Below are 22,953 nucleotides of genomic sequence, written 5' to 3'. Positions count from 1 at the left end.
ATTAGAGGGCAGCTACTGTCACCTCACTATTTAAAAAGAGAGTTAGAGAGAAACAGGGCGTTATACACCAGTAAGCTTGATTTTGGTAGTAAGGAGAATGCTAGGTTCCACTTGGAAAACAGAGTCAGCATGGATTTCCGAAAGGGAAAACATCCTTGACAAATCTCTTGGAATTCTTCGAGGATGTGCTTCGTAAACTTGATAAGGTCTCACCAGCAGATGTTTATTTGGACTTTCAGAAGCCTTTCAACAAAGTCCTGCGTGAGAGATTAGCATATAAAATTAAAGCACGTGGAAAGGGGGTTATGTATTGACATGGATAGAAGACTGGTTGGCAGATAAAGTAGGCCTAAACAGCTCTTTTTCCAAGAGCCATGCAATGACTAAGGGTCCCATTGGAACCCTGTTATTCTCCATATATTTTATTTATTCAGATGAGGGAACTAAATGTAATATCTCCAGATTTGCAGATGACAAAGTTGGGTGGGAGGGTGAACTGTGAGGAGGATGCAGAGATCCTTTAGTGTGATTTGGGCAAGTGAGTGGGCAAATGCATGACAGGTGCAGTATAATGTGGATAGATGTGAAATTATCCACTTTGGTAGAAAAAACAGTCATGTGTTATTATTGAATGGCTATAGATTGAAAGCGGGAAATGTGCTACGAGAGTTGGGCATCCTTGTACACCAGTCACTGAAAGTAAGAGCGCAGGTACAGCAGGAGGTGAAGAAGGCAAATGGTATGTTGGTCTTTGTAGCAAGAGGATTCTGGGAGGATTATGGTCAGTGCAAACTTGATGGGCTGAATGGCCTCATTCTGTACTGTAGGATTTTATGATTTCTATAAAAACTGGAAAATCTCAGCAGGTCCTACAGCATCTGTGGAGAGAGAGCAGGTCTAACATTTCAAGTCTGGCAACTCTCTGGCAGATGTGGAAAGGATGTTCCTGATAGTAGGTGGAGTCCAGTGCCAGGGAGCACAGTCTAAGGGTATGGGATAAATCGTTTAAGACCAAGATGAGAAATTTTTTTTTCACCCACAGTGGTAAGCCTTGGAATTGCCCATCACAAAGCAGTTGAGGCCAAAACGTTGTATGTGTTCAAGAAGGAGCTAGATATAGCTCTTGCTAAAAGGATCAAAGGATATGGAGGGAAAGTGGGAACAGGTTGCTGAGTTGAATGATCAGACATATTCATAATGAATGATCGAGCAGGCTTGAAGGAGGACGACTACTCCTGTTGTTTGTGTGTTTCTAATTCTGCCTGTCACTCTGCATGTTGGTCTGTGTTTCTAATTCCGAATGTTGAAGATATTACCAACATGCAGTGATGCATAATTCTTTGAGGTTGGTCATTTGGACATGTGGCTGGAACAGGAGAGTGCCACAGGACTTGCATCTTCTGAAGTGTTAATGCTGAAAAACTAATTTTACAGATTCCTGATTTTAATTTACAGCAAAAGCAAGTACCGCGTCCAGGTATTTTTCCAAGTAAAGTTAGTTTTAGACTTGCTTATGTTCCGATTTTGCATAAAGAAACACCTCCTTTCGTTCACAAATTAAAATCCAGTGAAAACATTCATACGTTGCTACTCAGTATTTTTCCAGTTGTACTGCATGCTATCAGACGAAACACGATCGATGGGCTATGCACTTAACATTGCTATTGCAGTCATTTAATGTCAAATGCTGATTATGATGCCACCTACAGGTTCTGAAGGTAAATGTTAATAATTATAAAGTGGCTATCGGTAGAGCCCATCTTCATAATGGAATGTTCAGACCCACAGTACAAAATTTATAAGTAAATAGGGGTGTGTTTGTGCATTGCACAGCAAGTGACTTCAAGGAGGCATGTGTGGGCTGATTCAACATTAAATGAATTTGATTTGGTGTGGTGATACATTATGGGGGGAAAAACACAGAAAATTTCCCCAAGTGGCTCAACTATGAGGAGACATTTGGATTATGCCTGTGTTTGAAAGTGAGAGAATAATTAATCAATGTAAAAAGGTTTATGGTGTTTTAACTTTATAAATAGAAGTATAGAGTACAAAAGCAATGGAATAATGCTAAATAAATGTTAATCATGGGTTTGGCTGCAGTTAGAATATTGTATCCAGTTTCATGCGCCTTGGTTTAAAAACACCTTTGAGAAGATAAAGAAGAAATTGGCTAACATATGCAAGAAATGAGAGGTTTTAATTGTGAAGGCAGACAAGTAAACTGGGACTCCATTAATGCAGAACAGGTGATAGAGTGAAAGATGAGTTTTGTGACAAGGTATGTGGGGAAAATCTATTTCTGCTTTTCATTACAAGTAACCAAAAGATTTAACATCATTGGTAGAGAGTGAGGTTTAAGAGACTTTTTAATTGACACAGATGGTTGCTAGAATATGGAATATTTTGACCAGAAATGGCGATGGAAACAGAATTCAAGATCCCTCAATACAAGCTTGACATTCAAAAAAGTATAAGATTATGGAATTAGATCTCTTTGCCAGAGAGAGCAGGGTTTGTTTGTTAATTGGACATCTTCTGTGCCACAAAAATCAACATCAATGGAACTGTAATTTCAGAGCTACAAATAATGGTCCAAAAACTGCATTGGCTTATTCACCTTGAAATTATTTGTACCTTCCAGATGGATACATTTGCTCATCAGTGTTGGATATTCAAGAGCAAAACAATCATTGGTCCTCATGTTACAGAAGATTTAAAGTTGATGTTCCTTCCACGTCACTCTGGGATTTTTCAGTGTGTACTATGTGTCTCCTCATGTCCAGTCTCGGCAGATGCCAATACAGTTGCCAGAGCGGAAGCACTTGCTGTGAGAGTGGTTATTACCGCTGTAGCAGAAGATCCTGTGATTGAGGTAAATAACTTTTTAATAATTTATTTATAGTAGGATTGTGCCATGAGAGCCCTATTGGTCATGTGTTGTTAAAATAATCAAATCTTATGTTTCAACCACTACTTGCTACGTGTAATCCTATGATAATGTGACCACCTTTTAGGAGTAATATTTTGCACATTGGAGTTATTTTTGACAGTTTTTCAGAAGTTCTGACTTGTGGGGAGTGGGAGATGCATGAGTCAATGAAAGTTAATAGCAGAATAATGGCTTTATTACGTCTTTAATACTATATACCTGCCTTGACATGCTCGTGATGAGGATTCATTATTTTTAAAACATGATTCTTTTTAATGCTATGCAAGTCAGATTCACTGACAGAGATCAAGTGCAACAAACACATGCTTGGGTTTGGTTTCACAGTACTTTGTACAAAGCAGTGAATCTCACTGCTCTGTCAGTCAGCTATAATATAGAATATAAATGTAAATTTATTTAGTGCTAGCATATATTTCAAAATCATGTACTCAAAGTATTATGTAGCAGATGACAGCAGTGTGTGCTAAGTGTGAAGCAATTGAAGCCTTCAAATAACCTTTGGAAGACTTGGCAGGTCTAAATTTTAAGCGGGTCCCCAAGATACACCAGCTTTGCTGGTTAAGTGTCATACTGAAAGAATAGTGGAAGAGATTTTGAATAAATATTTTATCTATCTTTTGCACTAGAGGTCACAAATTACATATCAGAAATAGAGGGTAACCTAGAAGATAATAAGGAACTTAATCTAGTAAATATCAGCAGAGGAAAATTTAAAGGACAGAAATCCAACAAATTCCCAGAACTTGATGGTCTATATTTTAGATAGTGATTACGATTCTCCAAAATTCCCATGTTCTAGAATTAGGGGTGGCACAGTGTTACATTGGTTTGTACTACTGCTAGTTATGGGGCTAAGGTGGGGAATGGGCATGGTTAAGATGCTCTCAATGTAGGCTTAATGAGCTGAATGGCCTCCTTCACTGTAGGGATTCTATGAATAGTCATAGTGGATTGAAATGCAATGTAACACTGCTTTTAAGGAAGAGAGGGGGAAAAAGGGGGAGCTACAGTCCAGTTGACCCTGCATCAATTGTCAGGATCATGATAGAATCCATTATAAGGGAAGTTTTAACAATGCACTTGTAAAACCATATTCACTTGCCAAGCTTTTCTAAGAGAAATTGTAATTAACAAATTTACTCAAGTATTTTTTGAGGACGTATCTAGTAGATAAAGGGCAATCAATAGAGGTAATATACTTGGATTTCCAGAAGGCAATGAATAAGATGCCACAAAAGATTAGGCGAGATAAGGGCTCATGGAGTTGGGAATGTGATTAGCATGAATAGAGGATTGCATAACACAGAAAACCCAGCAGAGAAAATGAGACACTTTCAAGTTGTCAGGATGTAAGTAGTGAAAGGCCATTGCCCTTTACTTAGTCGAAGAGACCAAGTATAATGCATCTCAGTTTATTGATGATACAAAACTAGGTTGTGAAGAGGACACAGGGTGCAAAGAGATCTTAGACATATTAAATGAGGTGTGTAACAAGGTCACAGATGGAGTATAATTTTAGGGTGAGCTGTTATTCATTTTGACTTTAGGCTGAGATGAGAATTTTTTTTATGCTAATGATTGTGAACCTTTGGCATTCTGTAATCCAGATGATTGTGGATGCTGGGTTTGACATGTTTTTGGTGTCTTGGAGAATCCAGGGGTATGGAGAGCATACAGGAAAGTGAAATTGAAGCCAAAGATTAACCATGATCATACGGAGTACTAGAACCAGCTGACTGGGCCATATTGTCTTCTACTACTCGTATTTCTGACATTCTTATGTTCTGTCTCAATTGAGGTTCTGGCTGGGAAAAGCAAAAGCTTGAATTTTGGTGACTTGGTGCCTGGTGGTGATAAAACACTCTCTCTCAAACTGATTAATAGGACTCATGCCACTGTTCCCATTCGGCTTGTCATCAATGCAGTAAGTTTTTTGAATTTCTCTAATAATTGACCAAATTAATGTTTAAAGTTATCATTTCCATTTGAATGTAGACTTAGCCTCCTTGTGCTGATGCCAGACATTTGACTTGAGAATACCATACAAAATTCACAGGCTTTTTTTTTTTAAATTGTTTTTGTTCATTCAAAATTGGGCGCAGCTGGCAAGGTCAGTTTTTATTGCCCAATTCAAAGGTGATGGTGTATTGCTGCTATCTGTGGTGTATGTTCGCCCATGGTGCTGACAAGGAGGAAGTTCCAGGATTTTAGTCCAGTGATAAGAACGGAATAACATTATTTTTCCAAGTCAGGTTGATGTCACTTGGGAACACCACCAACTCCAAGTTTCTCTCCCAAGTGTCCTGCAAGGTGGTCAAGGCTGCAGGTTTTGGGGGTACTGTTGAAGAAACCACGGGGAATTTTACAGTGCATCTTGCACGTTGTACACAGTGGTGTCATGGTGTACCAGTGGGTTGAATGTTCACTGTGGTGGATGAGATGCCAATCATGCAGACTCTTGCCCTGGTGATGTCATGCTTCATCAGTTGGAGCTGCACCAGTCCAAACAAGTGGAGAGTATGCCATTATATTCTGACATATATGCCTGGTTAAATCATCCCATTTCTAACCTTGCGTTGGAGGAAAGGTCCCAGCTGAAGCCCCTGCCACTCTGATCTTACTAGGTTCTATTTGATGCCACACTTTGTCAAATACTGTGATCACATGCTTCATTGGTGTCATGGGCAGTCATTCTTGCCCCTTTTTGTTTAAATTTAGCTCTTTTGTTTGTTTGAATAAGTCTGAACTGGGATCTGGAGTTGGCTGGTTCTGTCAGTGAAAATTAAATTTAAAGATATTAAAAAATGAAATGATGACTGGCTTTAAGTGCTACATCCTGAGAAAATGGGCGCTGCTTGACTTGAATTTGCAAAATTGGGAGCTGAGCCTGTGGATTCCACTCCATTTATAACTTCTATAGCTGTGCACCTGACATCCTATTGCTATGTATTGAGGGATTGTCTTTTGCATAGCAAGCATTATCAGCAAAGTAAGTACTGCATCAGGAAAGGTATTTTGACGTGAACCAATCAATTTCTTGAATTCCATACTTATCTTGAAATGAATTTCAGAAATATACCTTGTTACTTAAATCTTGATAAATATTGAGTGTTCTGATGTGAGGTGTATGCTAACCCAGTGCACCATCCACTGACCTCTAAATATGTAGAAAATCTTTCCTCAACATAAAAACATAATTTACTTCAGCCATGTCTTGTCAGTTTGTAATAATTAAAGATACAAAGATACAAAGAACAACCCAGCACGGGAAACAGGCCCTTCGGCCCAACGAGCCCGTGCCGCCGCATCACCCTACACCTATTTTACCCTGCATGTCTACGAATGGGACCCTACTCAGTCAGATTCAGGGAAGAAATAGTGTCAATTTGGTGGAAACCGATTAGCCTAAGAGCACATCTTTGGGGTGTGGGAGGAAACCGGAGCGCCCGGAGGAAACCCACGCAACCACAGGGAGAATGCGCAAACTCCCACAGACACAGGCCCAAATCCATGTATCTGCACAGCTAGCAGTGCTAGTCACTGAGCTGTTGTGGCGCCCGTCTATCGGTCCAGGATCAAGCACACACACCGACATGAAGTACTAGGCCACTCCTGGACTTCCAAGAGCAGCCCACGCACGACCCGCCGTGTGCATGCCCCTCGCTTGACACGAGGTGGACCTCCACCTGTGGAATAAAGACAAAAAATATTAATCATACAGCCTGCCCTTCCGGTGTCTCTCGAGGTTTAACCCTATTTAATAGCCCCTACCATATCCCTCCATTCTTGTTTCACTCATGTGCCTATCTAACTGCATCTTAAACGAGTCCAACGTTCCTGCCTCCACCACCCTACTCGGTAGCGCATTCCAGACCCCCACAACTCTCTGCGTAAAGAACCTTCCTCTTACCTCCAAATTATACCTCCCCCCCCTCACCCTTAAGTGATGACCTCTCGTGTTCAATTCGTATATAATTCTAAATATATTTTGTACTATGCAGAATGCTGCTGCATGGAGGTGTTTTACATTCTCCAAGACTGACAGGTTGGTAGAAACGGCACCACAGACTGAGAGAATCTCGCCATTGGTGGCCCCATCAGTCATGAATCATGTGATGCGAGCCAGCTATGATGGAGAGGTAATGAGAAATTCTGAGCCTCCGCTCAATGTGTTTTATAATATTCATTTTCAGTCTTTCAAGATAGTGAAAGTGTTCTTTCTGCTTAGAGGTTTATTTCTGTCATATGATTTGTACATTTTAGAATTGTGTGCAGCATTGCTCCCCTTATTTAGCCAAGATATAAAGTACAGAGGTGGTTTAATAGGATGATCCCTGTATGGAGTGACTGTCCAAGAGGGCAGATTGGGTCCGTACTCCTTGAAGTTCAGAAGAACGTGAGGTGATATGCCTGAAACATTTGAGATTCTTACGGATTTGGACAGGATAAATGTTGGGAGGATGTTTCCACTCATGGGAGAGTGAAGGACCAGTGTGCAGAATAAGGAGGTGCTCATATAAGATGAATTTGAGGAAGAATTTCTTCTCTCCAAGAATCTTTGGAATTCTTTACCACAGGAAACTATGGAGGCTGAGTCCTTGAACATTTTCAAGGCTATGACCAATAGATTTTTAAATCAGTAGGCTCCAAGTACTTAATGGCCTATTCCTGTTTTTATCGTGAGTCTTTGGAACACTTTCTCAAAAGGAAGTGAAGCCAGATTGAATATTTTTAAGGCAGAGCCAAATAAGATTCTTGATTAACAAGGGGGTGAATGGTTATCTGGGTAGGCATGAATGTGGAGTGGAGGTTACAGTCAGACCAGCCATGATCTTACTGAATGGTGGTATAGGCGTGAAGACTAAGTGTTCTATTAGTCCTAATTCATATCCAAATTTTTCAGAGGCTCAGAAAAGTCAATTTTTGGAAAGGTTTAATGCTGTTATTAAAATTTTGCTTTTCCATGTCCTAAAGGCAAGCTTAGCAGAGTGTTTTATTTTACATGACTTATTTTAAGCTAGATAAAAATTTCCTAACTTGTTGAGTGCACAGAAAATTGAATTTCCCTTCCTCTGAATATTTTTGGTCATTGACAGCAAGTATTCCCAAACATTGCAGAGTGATCTCTGAAAGCAATTGTGACCATGGCTTTTGACTGACCTGAGTAGTGCTGCAGATCTGAAGAATTTTGAACTCCTATCTGTTATGTACTCTGCATTCTTGTCATGGTTTCCCAGTATCATCTAGTTGCAGCTCAGCTAGATGTGCTGGTTAGATGCATTGGCCATGCAAAACTCTCCCTCCGTGTACTTGAACAGGTGCCAGAGTGAGGCACTTAGGGGATTTTCACAGTAACTTCATTGCAGTGTTAATGTAAGCCTACTTTTGACACTAATAAATAAACCTTAAACTTTAACTTTAGCTCCCTTGTTGGCTTGAAGCCTTGTTTGCATCCATTTTGGGATGCTCTGAAATGACCACCTCACTGAATTATGTTGTATTGATATAAATAATGAACAAACTGGAGAAGCTGTGATGGATGCAAATTATAGGCTGGTCACTCCCAAATGAGGGACAGGAAATTGGAGAGCCCAGTATCTCAGGCTGGCTTTGTATATTTTCACCTACATTGAATGATATTAGTGAACGTTCACTCAGAATTGCAAGGATCATAGTTTGAGGGAACTACAAAAATAAGTTTTTTTTAAGTTCATTAGTAATTTGTGCATTGCTGAAGTACATTCAGTTTAATTTCATGCTATTCAAATACTTGCCAGCTGTTGTCATTTTACCAATGCTACTGGATCTAATTATATTTTATATAATACGTGCACCAGTGATCAATGAAAGTTATTGTTTCTACATTCAGTTAGAATATGTTTTAATCTCTTGTTGTAGACATCAAATGGGATGTTCTGTCTATCCATGCCTGATACCCACACCTGGCAAGAGGCATAAACTTGGTAAAACTGCTCCTAGTATATATTTTTAAACAAAGCGGTGGTCACAAAGAAGGTGGTGATTAGCAACGGTTAAAAATGCAGTCTCTGGTCAGCCAAAACACTCATGACTAATGTCTTCCCTGGGAGTACCAATTATGCTTAGAAATGTTTTTTCATCTTCTGCAAACCTCAAAAATGCAAGCTCTTCTTCACTTATAATTTTTCAGTGGACGTTCTGCAGCATTTTATGATTTTTAAGTTTGTTTCTTTTTTTAAACAGGATCCTGAAAGTTTTGTTCTGTGGGTTCATTTTCATGCACCTCAAAAATACATCAGTAGTTCAGGTATTTATTTAATTTTGCTCTTTTGAAGCATTTTGAACAGTTGCAGCCCAGATTTTCTTTCAATTAATCTTAATCTGTATTAATGAGTGGATGAAGGCACCTGTTTATTGGTGTGTGTTGCAAGCAAATTTGTTGATAATTTGACAAAGATAAGAGATGGGCAGGAAAGCAAGTTGTGAGAAGGATGCAAAGAGTCCACAGAGGATTATAGACATGGAAAAAGACTGCAAAATTTAGCAGATGGCGTAGAAACAGAAAAATGTGAGGTTATCACAAATTGCACAGTGGTTAGCACTGCTACCTCACAGCGCCAGGAACCTGGGTTCAGTTCATGGCTTGGGTCACTGTCTGTGTGGAGTTTTCATGTTCTCCCCATGTCTGTGTGGATTTCCTCCAGGTGCTCCGGTTTGCTCCCACAATCCAAAGATGTGCTGATTAGGTGCACTGGCCATGCTAAATTCTCCTTAAGTGTACCTGAACAGGTGCTTGAGTATGGCGACTAGGAGATTTTCAGTGACTTGATTGCAGTGTTAATGTAAGCTTACTTATGATACTAATAAATAAATTCAAAACTTAAATTTTGAGAGGAGGAACAGAAAAGCAGGATTTTATTTAAATGGAGAGAGACTGGAGAATGCCGTGCTTCAAATGGACCTTGGTGTCCTTTACACGTAGCACAAATGGAATGTTGGCTTTTATTACATGAGGGATGCTTGATGTCTTGCTAGAAATAACGAGGCATTGGTGAGACTGCACCTAGACCGTTGTGTACAGTTTTGGTCTCTTACTTATGGTAGGATATTCTTGTATTAGAGGCAGCTGAGGGAAAGCTCATTAGATGGTTCCTGGAATGACAGAGTTGCCTTATGTGGAAAGATTAAGCATGGGAGTTTAGAATAATTTAAGATTCTGAGGCTTGGGAGGGTAGGTGCTGAGAGAAAGTTTCCTTCGTGAGGTAATTAGAACAGGGGCACGGTGTTTTGAATAAGGATATTTAAGTCATTGGTGAGGAGGAATTTCTTCTCTGAAGAGCGTGAATGTGGCGTTCCTGAGCCTTTGAATGTGTTCAAGGCTCAGATTGTTGAACTCTAGGGGTGTTGAGAGTTATGGGGAACAGGCTGAGTGGTGCCACAGCCATGATCTTATTGAATGTACAGCAATCTCAAAGGCCCATATGGCCATTCTGCCTATTGTGTTATACATTTTGATTCATTCTTTATTTTGTTTTATTCTATAAAGATAAAACAATTATTTATAGTTGAACAAATATGATTTGGCGTCACTATATTTCATAGCCTTGTTACATTAGTTGGTAAACTGGAAACAATTTTTTTAAAAGACCACAAGTGAACCTGGCTTTAATAAATAGGCTGAGAAAATCTTAAAAATCAAAGGTAATTGTAAATTTGTGCAATACTTTGCTAAGGCCACAGTTGGAATACTGTGCCCTCCTGTCAAAGCCATGGAGTGTACAGAAGAAATTTGCTAAGGCTTTAGTTGTGAGGAAAAACTGACCCCTTTCACATGCAACTGAAAAAGGTTAAAAGATTTAATAGTGATGCTCAAAATGATGAATGATTTTTTTAAAGGAAACGAGGGAAGCTATTATTCTCCTGATTAATGAGTTCATACCTATGTTTAGATGGCATGGAAAGAATAATGGAAGCAGTTATTTTTACTGTGCCTTGATGGTGTCTGGCTCCAGCTACCTCACCATGCCAAAAGTCGTTGGGTATGCAACCATCTTCTGTCCTGCAGATGTGCCTGAGCCAGTGAAGCTGCCTTTTTGTTTGATGATTTGTTTGACTCCAGAACTTGGAGCTCTGCTTTGGAAAGGACTGCTGCATTTGTGATTTTACTCTTCCAGTGTAGACTCATAATGTGCAACAGGCAGCGAAGATAGGATGTTGGATACCCAAAACTCCATGCCAAGGATGGTTGCAAACGTGCCATAAAAACCTTAGACATTGATTATTGCACTGAGTCACTAACTGACAAGGAAGGAAAATAGCAGCACCTCCTGTGAGCTAGCGTGCACCACCACAATCAACAGTGGCTTGACAGCAGAGGTCAACACTGAAAACAAGGACACTTGGTAGTTTCATGCGTTGCACTTGTGACAGAACCTACCACTCAAGAATTGACCTCTTCAGCCATTACCCACTGCCCCCACCAACCGGAATGATGGCACAGCGTTAACACTGCTGCCTGTCAGCGCCAGAGATCTGCGTTCAGTTCCAGCCTTGGGTGACTGTCTGTGTGGAGTTTGCAGGTTCTCCACGTGCCTGTGAGTTTCCTCCTAGGTTTCATCCCACAGTCCAAATATGTGTAGGTTAGGTTTATTGGCCATGCTGATTTGTCCTTGAGTAACTTGAGATGTGTAATGGTAAATATGTGGGATTACAGGGATTGGACCTGGATAAGATGCTGTGCCAGAGAGATGGTGCAGCCTTGATGGACCAAATGGCCTCTTTGTATAATTTAGGAATTCTAAGAAATGGATTTGTTTTCTACATGTTCATCAACCTCTTGGGATGGAAGGATGCCAACAATATTTTTAATGCAGAGCATTATTAGAATATGGGATATTGCAATCTAGTGGTGCATACAGAATCCATGTTTTTTTTCTAGATGGTAAATAAGATTGTAGTGGGAAATGGGAGTAAATGAAATTCACATAGCTGGCACAGACTTGATAGGCCAAACGTAGTCTTCCATATTCAATGCTACGATTTTTATTTCAGATCCTTTAGGTGCAGCTGAAGACTATTTCGCAAGAGTTGATATAGAGGTTGACAGTCCTGGCCCCAGCACTGTTATTAACAGTGTACCACTCTGTGCCAAAGTTGGAATTGCTAGAATACATGCTCCTAAAGACCTGCAGGTATGCTGACACAAGCAGTTGAAAACAGCAAAGAACTTATTCTTGGATTTTCTGACAGCCTTCTGGTGTACCATTAAGTTATGCAAACAAACTGATCAATTCATAATCCATTTTCCACTCTGCCATATTTCTTTTGTACACAAGTATAAATTTGTTAGCGTGAGAGTGCGAGGAAGGCAGACGAAAGTGAAAATCCAAGTGCTGGAATGCTTTGAAATGTAATGCATTTTTGTCTGCCTGATTTATGGACTGAAGTAATTTTCTGTAATAGCAAATGGATCATCTGGGCTAAATCATAAGGACATTGACGACATTCAGTTCAAACAATGGCTGAGCATGTAGGTCAGGTGGCCAAATTACAGTTTTGGTTGGCAAGAGAATGAGTCATCCTAAATAGGAGTTACATGCATCTGCTGCATAAGAAGTCACGTGATGAAAAGGTTTTGAAGAACAGCCACATTTTGTGAATGACAATCTCACAAAGACAAACTTAACAAAGTTGGCATTTTGTACAATTATTGAAACTGGAGATGAGTATATTCTGCTATTACTGCAATATGCACTGACAAAGGGTCATCCAGACTGAAACATTGGCTCTATTCTCTTTCCACAGATGCTGTCAGATCTGCTGAGATTTTCCAGCATTTTCTGTTTTTGTTTCAGATTTTAGCATTTGCAGTATTTTGCCTTTGCTTTGGGAGAAATGTGTCTTTATTGCACTTGCTCTGAGGTTTTAACTCTTCTTATTTTTAGACTCTTGTAATGTGCGCTAAGCCTGGTATGACTGCGAAACAAATCCTCCCTCTGAAAAATGCAGGAAATATTGCTGCACAGCTGATGATTCAGGTGAGTTATCGTTTACCTTGTAAAGCAACTTTGAATCTTTTAAGGATTTAACCCATACTATTTCCCCCTCAATTTTGTTTCACATGAATTTATGCAGTGTTCTTGCGAAATCCCCTCAAACATTTCAGCAACAAATAAGGGTGGGAGGGGGGTGAAGAAAAGTTTAAAAAGAGCCTTTTTTATAAATATCATGCTAACTTTGCATGGAATTGTTCAACATTGCATACTTTTATAAATGAAAATTAAAATTTTATGATCATTCGTAGACTGAGTTTGTATCCCTAATTTGGGTCCTAGATCTCTGGTATTCCCTTCTCCAGTTCTTTTCCTGGGCCATGTCCTCAAAGAATTGTGCCCCTTCAATCAGGAGGTTCTTCCAAGTTGGACTGTTCTGAGCAAGGTATTGTTTTAACTTGGTCAATCAATGATATGGAGGCAAATGTTTGTATCCCTAATTCGGGATAAAAACATTTGCTTCCATATCATTGATTGACCAAGTTAAAACAATACCTGCTTAATACTCGCTGTTTTAAAATCAATTTTATTGGTACACTTCATTGCTGAAAAAATGAACTTGAAGATATTTGTTTATATAATAGATACTTAATGCTGAATTTTCCCTTGATTTATTTTAGACTGCAGAATGCTGTTTTTTAGCAAAGCCAGAAAATCTTTTAATTCAGCCCGGAGAAGAATTGGAAGTTATGGTTTCATTTACTCCTCAAGATACTCAGAGTGAGATACAAAGGTATGCCATGATCATTAGCCTTTTAGTTTGCACTATAATTGATCTTCAGTCACCACTGCATAATCCATTGATATCCTCTTCATTAGACCACCTCTAACTTGCCAAGATAATTACTACTCTGCTCAACATGATTATGGATATCAATGCAGTACCTCCAATTCTTTGATAAGCCCCTAATATGTCAAAAGTATCTCAAGATGAGACTTTTCTTCCTTCTACCTAGGCTGATACCGGAGTTGAGGGGATTGAGCTATGAGGAGAGGCTGAATAAACTAGGCTTGTACTCGTTAGAGTTTAGAAAAATGAGGGGAGATCTCATTGAGACGTATAAGATGATGAATGGGATGGATAGGATAGAGGTGGAGAGACTCTTCCCGCTCAAAAAAGACAGTAGGACTAGGGGGCACAGCCTCAAGATAAAGGGGAGGCGGTTTAGAACGGAGTTGAGGAGGAACTTCTTCACTCAAAGGGCGGTGAATCTCTGGAATTCTCTGCCCGTTGAAGTGGTGGAGGCTGCCTCGCTAAATATTTTTAAGAAGCGGGTTGATGGGTTCTTGATAAGAGAGGGGATTAAGGGTTATGGGGAGAGGGCGGGAAAGTGGAACTGAGCTACAACAGATCAGCCATGATCTTATTGAATGGCGGGGCAGGCTCGAAGGGCTAGATGGCCTACTCCTGCTCCTATTTCTTATGTTCTTATGTTCTTATTACCTTCTGTACGCTCAACTTATTCAAAACTCTGCTACTTGCATTCTGGAGTAAGTCATGCTCAGCCATTACTCCTATCCACATGTACCTGCATTGATTTCTGTTCTACAACTGGTGAAAATTCTTGTCTTTATTTTAACATCCCTTCATGTCTTTCAACCTTGTGAGTTCTACCTTTTGAAGAATTGCCTAAACATTACTGGCTCTTTAAAATACACTATCAAAACCATCAGAACCCATGAGCCACCCTTCCTTCCTTGGTGCAGATTCAGCTTCCTTTTGCCTAATTGCCAAAGGCACTATGTTAATGTTATGAGTTTCTAACAGATCTCCTGTCCAGGAAACATTGCTATATTTAAAACTGAACAAAGTCAAGAATCATTTTCAATCACTTGCCAATAAGTATGATTGTCCATCTAAGAAACTGTGTTACTGGTCATGGGCTCTATAGGTCCTTGTGTGGTTGATGAGCCTGAATCTTGACTGCACGCTTAGCAGGTGCATTTGGTTTTTGGGTCCTAGATCTCTGGTATTCCCTTCTCCAGTTCTTTTCCTGGGCCATGTCCTCCAAAGAATTGTGTCCCTTCAATCAGGAGGTTCTTCCAAGCTGGACTCTTCTGAGTAAGGGTCTCCTAGGTGTTGACATTTATCTTGCATTTCTTGAGGTAAGCCTTCAGGGCGACCTTGAAGCACTTCCTTTGTCATCCTTCTTGTTCGGGATCTTTCCTTTAGCTGGGCAAAAAAGGTTGCTTTGACATTGAGACTTGATATCCTAAGAATGTGAATGGCCCAGCGGAGTTGATTTTTGATCATGGCCTCAATGCTGATGCTGTTGGCTCCTTTTGAGGACACTGAAGTTAGTACACCCATCCTCCTAGATGATGCAGAGAATTTGTCTCAGACAGTTTTGATAATACCTCTCCAGGTGTTGTTTGTATATGGTCCAGGTTTCTGAGCGATATGGGAGAATTGAGAGGATGACTACTTTGTACATAAGGATCTTGGTATCAGCATGAATGTTGTACATAGAACATAGAACATTACAGCGCAGAACAGGCCCTTCGGCCCACGATGTTGCGCTGACCAGTTAAAAAAAAAACAACAAGTGACCCACTAACCTAAACCAATCCCTTTTCGTCCATAAACCTATCCACAGACCTCTTAAACGCCCCCAAACTAGGCGCATTTACAACTGCAGCAGGCAGGGCATTCCAATCCCTCACCACCCTCTGGGTAAAGAACCTACCCCTGACATCTGTCCTATAACTACCCCCCCTTAGTTTAAAGCCATGCCCCCTCGTGCTAGATTTTTCCATCAGAGGAAAAAGGCTATCACTATCCACCCTATCTAAACCTCTAATCATCTTATATGTTTCAATAAGATCCCCTCTTAGCCGCCTTCTTTCCAGCGAAAACAACCCCAAATCCCTCAGCCTCTCCTCATAGGATCTCCCCTCCATACCAGGCAACATCCTGGTAAACCTCCTCTGCACCCTCTCCAAAGCCTCCACATCCTTCCTGTAATGTGGGGACCAGAACTGCACACAATACTCCAAGTGCAGCCGCACCAGAGTTGTGTACAGTTGCAACATAACGCTACGACTCCTAAATTCAATCCCCCTACCAATAAACGCCAAGACACTGTAAGCCTTCTTAACAACCTTATCTACTTGATTCCCAACTTTCAGGGATCTATGTACACATACACCTAGATCCCTCTGCTCCTCCACACTATTCAAAGTCTTCCCGTTAGCCCTATACTCAACACATCTGTTATTCCTACCAAAGTGAATTACCTCACATTTCTCTGCATTAAACTCCATCCGCCACCTCTCGGCCCAGCTCTGCAACCTGTCTAAGTCTTCCTGCAAACTATGACACCCTTCCTCACTATCTACCACACCTCCGACTTTGGTATCATCAGCAAATTTACTGATCCACCCAACTATACCCTCATCCAGATCATTAATAAAAATCACAAACAGCAGTGGCCCCAACACAGATCCCTGAGGCACACCACTTGTAACCGAACTCCACGATGAATATTTACCGTCAACCACTACCCTCTGTCTCCTGGTCGTGAAGTCACTTGGCCTTGGGTGTCTTAAGGTGTCAGACGGGTGGTGATTGCAGATTGGATACCATGTTGGATCTCCACGTCAATGTTAGCCTTAGGTGAGAGGTGGTGCCCCAGGAAGGGAAATGTTCCACGTTTGGAAGGATTTCTCCATTCATCTTGATAGAGGGAGACACTAGATCTTGTGAGTTGGTGAAGTACTTGAGTCTTATTGAAGTTAAGGTTGAGATCAATTCTTCAGTATGCTACAGTATTTGATGAAGGTGAACAAATATAACTTACCTTACAAATAATTTGTATAACCCCAAGTGTAGGTTTGTTCTGAATTCATTGCTATCCAATTACAACTAATAGTTCTGATTACCTCATTTATGTAAGGTGAATATAGTTAACAACTTACAGCCCAGATATACTTGTCTCATTATAATGATTTAGTCACTAATGAGGGATGCCTATATGGTTAAACCATTCAAACATTCACACCTGCCTTATGGTTATCAGAGTTCTCATGCTTTTATCCTTTGGTCAGCTTGTTTTGTGATACTCATCTGCAAGTGTAGAAACTGCACTGAAACATCTTCACAGCAGCTTCCCAGGGAACTGTTCTGTACTTAATTCACAAGTGAATTCTACTGCAATCAATGATTTAACGCCTTCAGGCAGATTTACTTCCCTGAAGGACATTAGTGAACCAGGTGGGTTGTTGTAACATTTGATCATTTTGTGGTCACCATTACTGAGATTAGATTTTGATTCCAGATTTTATTGATTTGAATTTAAATTCCATCTCTCGATTCCTAGCCTAGTAACATTACCACTCGATCACAATCTGCTCCTAATTATTGAAGAGTGGAACGGTCTGAATGGCCTTCTACTTCTAATTTCTTACCTTTTTGATCAGCTGATCTGCTGCTGAAACTCTTATTTATAGCTTTATCTCTAGCCTTGACTACTTCAGTGGTTGTTTCCACATTTTACCCTCCATAAAGTTGAGGTTCTCAAGTTGCTGCCTGTATCTTAAACTGTAGAAAGTCCTGTCCCACTATCACTGCTGTGCTCACAGATCTACATTGACACCCTAGTTAAGCAACATCTAGATTTTAACATTCTCATGTTTGTTTTCAGATCCCGCATCCTTGTTTTCAAATCCCTTCAGGACCTTGTTTCTCCCAATCTCTCTCTAATCTCAAGATCTTCATACTCCTCTAATTTTAGCCTCTTGTTCATCCAAAGTTTTAATTGCTCCATTATTGGTGACTTCAGTTATCTAGGTGGCAATCTTTGGAATACCCTTGCTATATCTCTTCACGTCTATAGTTTGCTTTTCTTCTTTAAAATTTTCTTTAAAATCTGCCTTTCTGATCAAACCTTGATGTTTCCTCATGACTGTGTCACCTTTTTTTTAAGCTTCTGTGAAGCACTTTCATGACAATAGTGATGCCATAATTAGGTTATTCTATGTCTCAATCATTTCCTTCAAGAGATGCACCATTTTTTTGCCCAGAGAAACCTTTCAGAATTTTCTTTTGAAGAAACTAGTGTTTGAACTAGGAAAACCTAGGTATTGACAGTGGGAATAGTAATTTCTTCTTCTTTCCAGCCATTTGACTATTTTGGTCCAGCCTTTTGGTCCTCAGTACGAAGTTGGTTTAAAAGGATTGGTTGAGAGACCTGAATCAGTCCAATCGGTTTGCTCATCTTCAGATTCTTCAGCTGATGTACCACCAATTCTGTCCAACAAGCAATTTATGTCGTGGGGTGGTGTTTCTCTTGGAAGGACAGTGTAAGTATCCTTGCTATTGGCAATATCGTTATTCCAAGATGCTATTTATGTTGAATTCCAATTATGAAGGTGAGGCTGATGGAATTTGAGGATCTTTATTTTTAATTGTTTTAATAAATCATATCTTCATTTTACAATCTACTCCTGTTAGAGGGTTGTTTTCCACTTAAATTTTTTACTTGATCCAATTGTAAAATTGAGGAATTTTAATGAATTGGCATTGTAAATTGTTACAGAAGCATAAATTGCACAGATCAAAGCAACTGTTAAAGTGCATTTGATTGAAAGCCTGCCAATAACACATTCGACTGAAGTGTTCAACATTGATAAAACTTGCATCAGAATGTGAGGTTTGGAAAAGTAAGGTAAATACAAGCAAATACAGTCCTTCTGATATGGACAGAGAAGAGAGTCATTGGAAAAGGATGATGTGGTCACCTTTGTCAAGCGCTGCTGTGAAGACTGGGAGGAAATTGCAATCACAAAGTCATTTATGATTGATTAGGACTGTTTTGGACATATAGTAGAGTAGAAACCTGATTGTAGAGACTCAAACATGAGTTTGGAGTCAGTGTTTGCAAAGGCAAAGTTTTAGACTGACCAGCTAGGAGCACTATATTAAGTGCCAGCCCAAATCAAGCTTCTGTCAAAGCCATGATGTCATGATTGTGGGGGGAAAAGGTCCTTTGAGGGGAGAAGTAAGATAACATATACTTCAGCAAGACATTTGATTAGGTCCCCCATGCAAGACTTATCGAGAAGGTGAGAGGGCATGGCATCCAAGGGGCTGTTGCCTTGTGGATCCAGAACTGGCTTGCCTGCGGATGGGTCTTTTTCTGCATGGAGGTTGGTCACCAGTGGCGTGCTCCAGGGATCTGTTCTAGGACCCTTGCTGTTTGTCATTTTCATAAATGACCTGGATGAGGCAGTGGAGGGATGGGTTAGTAAGTTTGCCGACGATACGAAGGTTGGAGGTGTTGTGGATGGTCTGGAGGGATGTCAGAAGTTGCAGCGGGACATAGATAGGATGCAAGACTGGGCGGAGATGTGGCAGATGGACTTCAACACAGCTAAGACTCTAACCCTTGATATTGTATTCCTTCATCCCATTGGTCCTGCCAAAATGGACCACTACACATTTATCTGCGTTGAAGAGCAGAAGGATCTTGGGGTCCGGGTCCATAGGACTCTTAAATTGGCCTCGCACGTGGAGGATGTGGTCAAGAAGGCGTATGGTGTACTGGCCTTCATTAATCGAGGGATTGAGTTTGGGAGTCAGGAGGTAATGCTGCAACTTTATAAGACCCTTGTCAGACCCCACTTGGAGTACTGTGCGCAGTTCTGGTCGCCTCACTATAGGAAGGACGTGGAAGCTATTGAAAGGGTGCAGAGAAGATTTACAAGGATGTTGCCTGGATTGGGAGGCATGCCTTATGAAGATAGGTTGAGGGAGCTGGGACTCTTCTCCCTGGAGAGACGAAGGATGAGAGGCGACCTGATAGAGGTTTATAAGATGTTGGGAGGAATAGATAGGATGGATTCTCAGAAGCTATTTCCCTGGGCTGAAATGGTCGCTATGAGAGGACACAGATTTAAGGTGCAGGGAAGCAAGTACAGAGGAGATGTTAGGGGTAAGTTTTTCACTCAGAGGGTGGTGAGTGAATGGAATCAGCTGCCGTCAGTGGTGGTAGAGGCGAACTTGCTGGGGTCTTTTAAAAGACTTCTGGATGAGTATATGGGATCTAATGGGATTGGGGGTTATAGATAGACCTATGGCTTTGTAGGTATAGATGTGATCGGCGCAACTTATGGGCCGAAGGGCCTGTTTGTGCTGTAGTGTTCGATGTAACATTTATTCCATGTGAAAAATGATAACGGGCAGACAAGGAGAAGAGTCAAGGAAGAAGGGCTCAATAGGGGGTGAAATGAAAAATGAATTTGAGTGGTTTTGGATTCTATACACAGAGTAAGCTGAACATACTTCATAAAGAACAATTGAAGAATGTAAGGCTTGCACCTCAGCAAATTTTAGTAATTTTGCACACTTTAAAATATATATTTTATTTGTGGGACTTGGTCATCGCTGGTTGGCCAGCATATATTGCCCATCCCTAGTTGCCTTTGAGAGGACGATGGTGAACTGCAACCTTGAACTGTTGTAGTTCACGTGCTGTGGATTGACCCACAGTGCTGTTAGGGAGGGAATTCCAGGATTTTGATCCAGTTGGTGAAAGTACATTACTTATCTTAATCATTTGCTTTATCTGTAGGAACAGAATATTGCTTAAAAAACATTTTTAAGAACCAAATCTGATTTGCAGATTGTTCTGAGAGATGAACCCCAAATAACATCAGGAAGTCAGACTGCACCCCAACAGTCTTTCTATCTTGGCACAAATGTGAGGATCAGATGTTTCATTCCACTGACAAATTAGGACCTTATTTCTACTTTACAAAGTTTCTTTTAGCTAGTTTGTACATTTCTGTCTTGCAGTCAACAGAAGCTTATTCTCAGAAACAATTCTTCATCTGTTACACACCGTTTGCGTTTGTTTATCAAAGGTCAAGATCAAGACTGCTTTCAGGTAACTCTGAAGTACATGTCTGCATTTATAGCATTTGGAAACCTGAGGAGCCTATAGAGGCACTTCAATTAAGCTTAATAAGTTAGTTTTCACTTTTATAGTCTTTGTTTTTTTTCTTGCCCCGGGTTGACTTTAATGACTGTGACAGATGCAATAACAATGTTGTGGGTTGCCTGTAAACATTGGTCAGGCTGAAAGTGAGCAAAATAATGCATACACATTTTTAAGCTCATCCACCTGTAAAATTGAAAGTATGATCAGTGAAGTTGAAATTTCATCCTTTATGCCTGAAACTGAATTAGTGACAATGTATATGAATGGTGCACTGAGCTGGACATGACCTTTCCAAGGAAGAATGTAGTCTGACTCAACACCATCCAGTTAAGTTTACACCTTTACCGTGGTTCTCTGTTGTGCTAATAAATATTTGTTCACACTCATAATTCAGCATAGTTTTATAATTTTTTTTATTCGCTTGTGGGACATGGGCGCTTTGCTGGTTGGCCAACATTTATTGCCCATCCCTAGTTGCTGTTGAGAAGGTGGTGGTGAGCTGCTGCCTTGAATCGCTGCAGTCCACGTGCTGTGGGTTGACCCACAATGCCGTTAGGGAGGGAATTTCAATATTTTGACCCAACGACAGTGAAGGAACGGTATGTATTTCCAAGTCAGGCTGATGAGTGGTTTGGAAGAGAAATTGCAGGTGATAGTGTTTCCGTGTATCTGCTGCCTTTGTCCTTCTAGATGGAAGTGGTTGTGGTTTGGAAAGTGCTGTTTTGAGGTTTGATTTTTTTGCTGTGGTTTTAAATGATGTATTTTCTAACTGATACAAATCTTGATGTGTTCTCAATTGGCAGTAGTTCTGAAAATATTAGTTGAGGCATTCTTGAATTTTGAATTTCAATACTTTAATTTTTTTTCAGTTACAGAGCACATTTGGATCTGAGGAAAGACTAACTAATAACCGTGAGTTGATAGTTTGCCCTAAGGAAGATGTCTGTGTGCACTTTTTGTTTGCACCAACACGGGTTGCCTGCATGTTGGCCAGGCTTGAAATTAAGCAGTGTGGGATACATTCAAGCCGACCAGGAGTAAAATTTACAGTGAGTATATAATTAACTGAAACACACGGAATGGCATAAACAAATCAATTACTTAGATTTAGTCTTTTATAATACAAAAGATGCACAGTATCATGAATTACTTTTCCAACAATGTGGCAAAATGTCAAACCCCTCCAAAGTCTTATCCTCTGAAATGTTGTTGCAGATAACTCCTGATGGTTAACACTGCTACCTCACAGCAATAGAGTCATAGAAGTTTACAGCATGGAAGCAGGCCCCTTAGTCCATGCTGCCCCCTTTTTTTTTAAAACCCCCTAAGCTAATCCCAATTGCCCACATTTGGCCCATATCACATCTTACTATACACATCTTACCCATGTAACTATCTAAATGCTTTTTAAAAAAACAAAATTGTATCCGCCTCTACTACTACCTTTGGCAGCTTGTTCCAGACACACTCCACCCTCTGTGTGAAAAAATGCCCCTCTGGACACTTCTGTATCTCTTCCCTCTCATCTTAAACCTATGCCCTCTAGTTTTAGACTCCTCTCCCTTTGGGAAAAGATGTTGACTATCTATCTGACCTGTGTCGCTCCATTATTTTATAGACCTCTATAAGATCACCCCTTCCTACTCAGCGCCAAGGATCTAGGTTCAGTTCCCAGCTTGGACCACTGTCTGTGTGGTGTTTGCACATTCTCCCCATGCCTGCTGGGTTTCCTCCGGGTGCTCCGGTTTTCTCCCACAGTCTGAAAGACATGCTTTTAGGTGCATTGGCCATGCTGAATTCTCCATCAGTGTACCCGAACAGGTGCCAGAGTGTGGGAACTAGGGGATTTTCACAGTAACTTCATTGTAGTGTAAGCTTACTTGTGATACGCATAAATAAAACTAATGCAGTCAAACTAGAAAAGCTGTTGACAGTTAGGTTTACTTGAACTGGAGCAGTTTCAAACATGTTCCTAACCATTTCAACAATTCTAACATGTCTCCTTTAGATATTCTGTGTCAGTTCTGTA

At 40.4% G+C, this 22,953-nt stretch overlaps 1 protein-coding gene across 4 annotated transcripts in view; it reads left to right on the top strand.

The window, feature by feature from the left end:
* cep192 (centrosomal protein 192) overlaps positions 1-22,953 on the top strand; it is a 143,352-nt gene that overhangs the window by 70,494 nt on the left and 49,905 nt on the right. For all 4 annotated transcript variants that reach the window (XM_080194690.1, XM_080194688.1, XM_080194689.1 and 1 more), the window contains exons 23-32: positions 2,645-2,875; positions 4,752-4,877; positions 6,955-7,092; positions 9,176-9,239; positions 11,984-12,123; positions 12,877-12,969; positions 13,605-13,717; positions 18,103-18,285; positions 20,780-20,870; positions 21,794-21,973. In XM_080194690.1, coding sequence (XP_080050816.1) covers positions 2,645-2,875; positions 4,752-4,877; positions 6,955-7,092; positions 9,176-9,239; positions 11,984-12,123; positions 12,877-12,969; positions 13,605-13,717; positions 18,103-18,285; positions 20,780-20,870; positions 21,794-21,973 — 1,359 coding nt within the window. The remainder of the gene's footprint in view (positions 1-2,644; positions 2,876-4,751; positions 4,878-6,954; positions 7,093-9,175; positions 9,240-11,983; positions 12,124-12,876; positions 12,970-13,604; positions 13,718-18,102; positions 18,286-20,779; positions 20,871-21,793; positions 21,974-22,953) is intronic.

This window comes from Carcharhinus amblyrhynchos, chromosome 8, assembly GCF_965287045.1.
Source record: "Carcharhinus amblyrhynchos chromosome 8, sCarAmb.v2.hapA, whole genome shotgun sequence".
In the NCBI taxonomy this organism is placed as follows: Eukaryota; Metazoa; Chordata; class Chondrichthyes; order Carcharhiniformes; family Carcharhinidae; genus Carcharhinus; species Carcharhinus amblyrhynchos.
Note: the sequence above shows the minus strand (reverse complement) of the source record. Positions and strands in the feature narration are given on the sequence as shown.